Genomic DNA, 8,162 nt, shown 5'->3' on the forward strand with positions numbered 1-8,162 from the left:
TCTAACTGACACATAATGTCTTTTTTGCAGGATGGATAATTATATAACAAATAGTTATATACAGTTTATTTAAATTAAGATATTCTACCTGAAATATTCACATTTTGGGGTTTTGTCCCAATAATATGATGCCAATTCATTAGCATAATAAAATAAAACTAAATACCTGTGTTGTTTTTCCCCAACACCTACAATCATTAATTTGCTTTTTAAATTTTCCTTCATTGTTACTGACTACATGCCAGGCCTATAAGGCTTTTTCTTTTCTTCCCTCCCTTTTCTCCTCCCCCCTCTTTTTCTTCCTTGCTTCCTTTTTTTCTTTCAATCAATAATTCATTTTTTGTTTTCATTTGAAATGAGAAAGTAAACCTTATTGATAACTAAAACTTAAGACTTTTAGTGTCAGTTTTGCTTTTAATTTAAGCACTTTGTTTTTATGAAGGCAACTGTTTCAGCCCCTCTATGTGGCAGTTTCCAAAGTATTCTGGATTAAGAAAGCAGGTAACAGGTTAGAATGAATTTAGAAAAAAATTGTAGCCTCTGAATGAGAGTCCAAGTTGTTCATCTTTGAGGAAAACATTCACATTTTTATTTAAGAGGCAAACTCTATTATATTGTTTTTGCTTTGGGAGATCTTTTTTGCTCACTTTTTGACTCTGGGCTTTATTCCACTCTGATTAGACTTCTAAATATGTGAGATGTTAGGTCATAGAATACAGAATTCAAGTGATAAAGAAATTCCAAGACCATCTGATCCAAGATGTGCATCCAAAGAGTGGTACCCCATCAAGTGAAAGGGCTTTCCCAGCAGCACAGAACTCATGCAATCAAACACACATGCCTCTAAGGAGAATATGCAGCAAAGCCACGGCTCTCACCACTGGCAGACAACCCTTCTTAGCCCTGATCACTTTCTGGTCCACTTGGATTGAACTCAACCAAACTAAAAAGAGAAGCTCAAATGTTAGTAAGATACTCTACAATAAACTCATAAGCTATATGATTTCATTTTATGTGTGCTAAGTAAATAAACACATTTCAAACACTCGACTCCAAGTTTTTAAGAAATATAGCTCAAATTATGAGTAGTAAAAATAATTTTACAAAGTGTGTTTCTGACATATTTGTTCCCTAACTATACCCTATAAGGTAAAATAAATCTGTAATTTAAACTATTGATCAAACATGGCATGAGACACCAGAAAGAAACTACCAGAAACTCAACAGTTTAGTTAGCTTTTTCCATTCTGCAGTTACACAGCAGGGTAGGAACCTTGGATTGTTTATGCTTATTTCTCCAACACCAGCTGAATCTGTGTCGCAAGAAAGGACGAAGTCAATTTCAGAAAAAGTTCATGAAATGATAAATGGATGGATGGGTGGATGGATGGATAAGTGAATGTATGGATGGATGATGGGTGGATGGATAATGAATGAATGGTTGGGTGGTTGGGTGGATGGATGGGTGGATAATGGATGGTTAGATCCTCTCAATTCTGTGAATAGTATAGAAATAGTCTTTCTAGATCACATTTTTATGACTATATCATATAGAGGTGCTGACTTAATTTTGAGATATGGCACACATTTTTTTTTCACGGACCTGTAGTCAGGTAAAATGGTAAAAACAAAAGATTGTAAGGTATCACAATGGCCAGTTGTGCATCTGTTGGCCATTCACAACTTACTTATTTCCTGGCAGATGAGGGATATTTTCTGGATACATGGGAACAAGACATGCTCTAGTGACATCCTTTCTCGTTAGCCTTATTTATCTGTTTTTTATTTCCAGCGTTTCCTGTAAGACATCGAATTATCTAAACTGTTATATGTCAATAGGTGCTCAGGGCTATGGATGCTGGCATATTGACAAGGGTCAATCAAAGGATAAATATTTTAGATTAATGTCCTGCATTATAGAAGGATGAAGTCAATTTCAATATCTGGCATTATAATCCCAAGGGCTCTTCTGAAAGGAGCAGATACCTGCTAGAGAAAGAGCAGATTTCTATGGAAATGAGGCCATTCCTTCCGGAAAAACAACAAAAGCAACAAACCCTTAATTGTTTATAGGCCCTTAAAGATTTCTTTGTAATCCCAGAGTTTTCCTGCTTCATGATTCCTTATCATGTGTGGCAGAAGAACTCTATAATTATTAAAAGTTACTTAATTATCAACACCTTCATCTCTTGTCATCCATCTCTGAATTTGTCACCTCTGTTTAACCCTCCCTGGTATTTAAATAGCTAATCTAGTGTTGAGGCCAGGTTAACAATGTGCAAGTCTCGAAGTGACTTCATAGCGACCTTCACAAGTCTGTTTATTTGGTATTTCCTTTGTATTCCTTTATATGAACCAACTAGACCCTTGCTAATAATTAAAAGAATTTGCTAAAGTATTTTTTTAGCAAACTCAGTAGATAAGAATTTCTGTGAATAGCGTGTCTTGTGACATTAGCTCGGCCTCCAAAAGTATAAAACTAACTGAGAAAGGTATTTTCCAAAACTAGTTCAGGTTGTTCCACATGTATTTGAAGGCATGTGGGTATTCACTCATACTGAAAATATTTATTGAGCTCTAGTATGTGCTGTTCTGTCCTCGGCAATGACAAACAAAAACCCCTGCTTTCACAAAACCACCATCCTAGTGTGGTGAGGTAGGGTAGACAGATCATAACTAGAATATATTATGTGCCAGATGAAGATAGCTGCTATGGAGGAAAATAAGGTATAGAGCATGGGGTTGTGTTTTACAATGGAGTGCTTGGGGAAAATAGTTATTGGGGAAAATAGTTAATCAGAGACTGTGGCAAGGTAAGGGAGTAACCCATGAGAATATAGGTGGCATCCTAGGCACAGGAATGGTCAACAAGTTCTAGGAACAGCAAGCAGGCTGGTGTTTTAGGGGCCACAGAAGTCTAGTACCCCAGAAAGAGACTGAAGTTGCCTGATTTTGTAGAACCTCATACTTCAGGCATAAAGATTTGACTTTTTCTTAGAGTGAGACAGAAAATCTTTGAATGATTTTGAGCATAAAAGTGGTATAGTCTGATTCATGATTTCCAAGGAGGATCAGCTGGCTATCAGAGTAGAGAGCACACTGTCAAAGGCCAGGCACCAGTTCAGAGGTGATGGCAATCATCGAGGTGACAGGAGGTGATGGTGGCTTGGACTGGCACTGTAGTAATGGAGGTAGAGAGGAGAGGTTGGATTTTATGTGTGTGAGTGTGTACGTGTGTGTGTGTGTGTTTGCGTATTTTTAGTGATGGCGTCTCACTATGCTGCGTTCAAGCTGGTCTAGAACTCCTGGGCTCAAGCAATTCTCCTGTTTCAGCCTCCCGAGCAGCTAGGACTACACTTGCACCACCATGCCTGGCTTTGGATATATATTTTAAAATTGTGATGCCAGTTGGATTTACTGGCAGGTCGGATGCAGGGTGTGGAAAAAAGGAGCCAAGGTTTTCAGTTTGGGCACGTCTGTAAACATATGGGCATATGTGTCTATATAAAGCTTAACATTATCCAAAATTATCTTATTTCTTTGTTTATTTATTTATTTTGCTCTAGGCTGTCTAAAGAGGGACCTTCCTAATGTTATTTACTGCTATATAACCAGCGTCTAGAAAAATCTATCTCTTTCTCTCTTAAAATAAAATATTTAGTTGTCGGTAATGTGGTTACGGAAAATTTGTGAAGAGCTGTTATTTTCTGTCTTCCATATTTTCAGCATTGAGCCTGCATTTATTTAAATATAAACTTTATTTAAATACAGAAAATCAAAAAAGTTTGCAAAAATACATAACAGAGAAATTTAAAAATGCTTATTAAGATTATCATTAAGTGAAAGATTCTACATTCTGCAGAGAGAATGATGTTATTTTGAGAGCCAATGTCAATGTAAGTAAATGACCCCAAACCCTATAAAATAATAAATCCAAATCTGTAAGATCGAATAGCCTTGTGTGATCCGCAGGATCAGTTTCCAGGACAGAATAGACTTTATGAGCATTGCTTTTCCACAAGGACATTATCCAGGCCAGTTCTCAGCCACGCAGCCAACAACTTTGTTTCTGACTGTGCCAAGTCTGCAAGCAGTAGCTGATCATCTTTAGGCTCAATTCAAAAGGAGGTTTTTCTAAAAATTCAACCCCCTCTCCCCATAGCCAGCACGTTTCTATCAAATTTGATTGAGTTAAAGTTTATGGAATATTATTACTCACATAAGTCTTTAATTTGGTTCTTTGCAGAAGTCGAGCGTTGAAGACGGTTCGTTTGTTATTAAGTACAAAGTTATGCATCTAACTAATCTCACATTTTTCCAAGCAGTGTAAATAAACCTAGAGCCCTTCCGTGGTTCACAGGTCCACAATCCTTTTATAAACATTCTGAAATCCTAAAAGGCTCTGAATACTGAAAGCTTTTTTTGGGAACTCATCTAAAATCAGAACCAGAATGGCTTGAATTCAGTTGGAGGTGAACCTAAACCCCGGGGAGGAGGACAGACCTGAAACTACGTGTGATTTTACCATATCTCATCTGTCTTACTGCAGAAATATTAATGTGTTTTATCACAAAATGATGTGCTGTGTTATATAATATACAGTAAAATCAGACAATCATCTTTCTAACAATTCTGTTTTCTGAAATACGTCTGGGCTCATGGGATTTGCATAAAGGATTGTAAACCTGCACCGTGTTTGCTGATCGGGGCTGAATGTGCTGGCTTCGTTTTTCTTTACGAGGTAAGGGTGATGGCTGCTATCTTGCCTTGGTGAATGCAGCAGGATTCCTTTTCTATACTTAGAGCTTCTACAGCTCAGGTGCATTTCTAGCTCACATTTTTGAGTGTCATGCTTTGAGTAGATGCCACATTGTGGTGATGAAGCTTCTGGCCTATACCTACCCAGACAGAGCACAGCTGTGGAGAAAGGTAGCATGAAGCTGGGTGTCTCTGGGTTCCTGTCTTGTCATCCACCAGTGATGAGCAATGGGAATTAGAAGACACATTCTTGTGATGTCCAAATGTGTGACCCCAAGCCACATCAAAGACACCCCCAGCTCTTTCAATGAAAAGAGAACCTTCTGTGGGCACAAGGAGCTCATGTATCTCAGGCCAGTATCAAAGCCATATAGAGCCTGACAAGTCAAGTCAGTCTTGAGCTGGGATCCCCATTCCACCACATTTACATAGTGCCACCTGGAGTAACCCAGTTTCTTGCTGACCCACTGGAAGTAGCTTGGCTTATAATAAGCTGACAACATACTTTTCACCATAATAATTTCCTTTTTAAACAAGGTATTGGGTCTGTGATCCTGAGAGAGCCCTAATCCAGGGAATGCCATAGCATCTTGGCTTTTCTTTTCCCCACCTCGAGACCCCCAAGCTCTTCACTTTGAGGCAGAAGCACTGGCAGTGAGTTTAAAAATCTAGGAGAATCAGCAAGATACACAGACTTTTACACCCTTAAGAGACCCTGGGGATGAGGGTGTAACCTTTTCCAGCACAGGACTCCCAAGATTCTCCAGGCAGGTCAGGAGAAGGGCCCCTCATGGACACCAGTGTCCGGCTCTGCTCAGAGAAGCTCAACTGGCTCCTTGTGCGCCTATGTGAGGGGCTTCTGGAACCTCTCCGGAGGGCCCGGCAGACATGAGAAGGCGGCCATCGTGGCCTCCCCTGCTTCTTCTCTCCGGGATTTATACCCTTGCTCTTGGACACCAGGCATAACGTGGATATCTTCAGTTGGGTACCAGGGTAGCTTGATGCTTCACTCCTGCGATAAGGTGGGGATGAGGTGTTTGGGTTTGTGTGTGTGTGTGTGTTTGGAGGGGGTGATTTAAATGACTCTGGAACTTGAAGCCATTCCAGGAAACACCCAAGGGGCTAGGAGAACCAGAATCTTTTTATCAAAATCCACAAAGGTCACGAGAAAGGCTGTCATCGGCCAAGCTCCTAGGCCACCCAAACACGGGGCGGGGGAGAGGAGGGGAAGATAAACCCCGCCCAAGCCTCAGGGGATGGAGTTGGCACCAAGGACTTCTGGTCAACCCCAGGACGCCAGGCAGAGGCCGGACACTTCCAAAGGTGCAGGAGCAAAACAGCCCTCTCCAGCCGCACGCTGCACCTCTGCGGCTCGGGGGTGAGATTAGGGTACGGGAGGGAAGCAGACAAGCAATCGGGGAGAAGCTCCAGAGGTGGAGCAAGAATCCAGAGAGGTTCAATCGGGCAGAAGGGGCGCAGAGCCTTGGGACCAAGTGGATTCTTGCCCTGCGGGTCCGGTGCAAGGCCCCAGCACCCCGGCTAAATCTTTACGGCGGGAATCCCGAGCTGGGGTCCTTCGGAGGAGACACGGAGGGTTCCGCAACACGCCCCTTGCCCAGCGCCACTGACCTCTGGGCAGCGACAAGGAAGGGGTCCCGATCAAGGACAAGGATCTGCGGTCATGGCCGAGGCCGCAGAGCCTGAGGCGGGTGTCCCGGGTCCCCAGGGGCCGCCAGAGAGCCCCGCGCCCCTGGCTGAGAGATCCAGAGAGCCGGGAGCCACGGGCCTGGGGGCAGAGGAGCGGGAGGCGAGCGAGGGCGCAGAGGAGGCGACGAGGGGCGCAGAGGAGGTGACTAGGGGCGCCGCCGCGGTGAAGGAGGTGGGAGGCGGCGGGCCGGACAGAGTCCAGGAGGCTGAGGCGCACGGCACGAGAGGGGCGCAGGGAGAGGCGGAGGCGGAGGAGGGAGCCCTGGAGGGCGCCGAGGTGCCCCAGGAAGGGGAGGAGGCGAGCGGCGCGCTGGAGGTGGAGGGGGCGAGCCCGGGGCGCGACGCGCAGGGCGAGGACCCGGGGGAGGCTCAGGGGGCGCCCGGAGACTCTGCGGTCACCAAAAGGCAGGAGGAGGCGGAGCACCGGCCCGAGGCGTCGGAAGGCAGTGCGCGCGGGGCTTCGGGGGACAGCGTAGACGCTGAGGGCCCTGCGGGGGACACAAGAGACGCGGAGCGCCCGGCGGGGAACAGCGTAGAAGCGGAGAGTCGGGCGGGGGACAGGGTAGACGCGGAGGGTCCGGCAGGGGACAGCGTAGAAGTGGGGGGTCCGGCGAGGGACAGCGTAGACTTGGAGGGCCCGGCGGGGGACAGCGTAGACTTGGAGGGCCCGGCGGGGGACAGCGTAGACGCGGAGGGCCCGGCGGGGGACAGCGTAGACGAGGAGGTTCGGGCGGGGGACAGCATAGACCTGGAGGGCCCGGCGGGGGACAGCGTAGACTTGGAGGGCCCGGCGGGGGACAGCGTAGACGCAGAGGGTCGGGCGGGGGACAGCGTAGGCGCGGAGAGCCCGGCGGCGGACAGCATGGACGCCGAGGGTCCAGCAGGAGGGGCACGCCAGGTCTCGAGTGAGCCGCAGGAGGGAGGGAACCGCAGCCTCCCGCCCCAGGCCGAGGCGATTGAGGTCGCAGAGGGCGAGAGCGCGGGGCACAGCCTGGGGGAGCTCGCTGCGGACGCGGCGGAGGAGGCGGAGGCCCCAGGGGAAAAGGGGTCCCAGAAAGCGGCCCCCGGGGACGCCAGGGCAGACGCTGGCGAGGACGGGGTCGGGGATGTGCCGCAGCTGGAGTTGGGGGAGGAAGAGGAGAGGCGAGAGCGGAGCCCGGAGGGGCCCAGCGAGGAGGCCTCAGCGGGGGGCGAGGAGGAATCCCGCGACTGCTGCCCAGATGGGGAGGCCTCCAGGGGAGCCGCGGAGTCCCAGGCCCAGCTCAGCAACCACATGGCGGAGCGCGTAAACGGCAGCCGGGAGGACAGAGAGGCGTCCGAGGAGCGCGCCCCGGGGCAGGAGCACGACATCACCCTCTTCGTCAAGGTAAAGATCGCTTCCCTAGCTCTTAGGACGACCCCCTTGCGTTCTAGGTCTTGGTCTTCTCAGATCCTAGGGGGACGCGCGGGGAGGAGCCCTCCGTGGGTGTCCTGATTGTCGCCAGGCGCTTCCTTGCGCGGGAGGGAGGTGGGACAACAGGGATTTCCTGAAAAAGGGTTTCCAGAGCATTCGCGGGAGGACACAATGGCTTGAAAGCAGACTTTGGGGGTGAGGGCGATGAGAATGAAGGGTTGTGGATTCAGCACCCCACTGTCCTTTGTCCTGAAAATTCTAACTGGCCCTTCTAGTAAGGAGGCTATTAACGAATTAGAAAAAA

General features: G+C 47.5%; 1 protein-coding gene across 1 annotated transcript in view; it reads left to right on the top strand.

Moving 5' to 3' along the window:
* Positions 1–6,025: 6,025 nt before the first annotated feature.
* CLIC6 (chloride intracellular channel 6) overlaps positions 6,026–8,162 on the top strand; it is a 49,621-nt gene continuing 47,484 nt past the window's right edge. The window contains exon 1 of the mRNA XM_017526200.2: positions 6,026–7,831. Coding sequence (XP_017381689.1) covers positions 6,440–7,831 — 1,392 coding nt within the window. The 5' untranslated portion in view covers positions 6,026–6,439. The remainder of the gene's footprint in view (positions 7,832–8,162) is intronic.

This window comes from Cebus imitator, unplaced genomic scaffold (genome assembly GCF_001604975.1).
Source record: "Cebus imitator isolate Cc_AM_T3 unplaced genomic scaffold, Cebus_imitator-1.0 Scaffold41, whole genome shotgun sequence".
Taxonomy (NCBI): Eukaryota; Metazoa; Chordata; class Mammalia; order Primates; family Cebidae; genus Cebus; species Cebus imitator.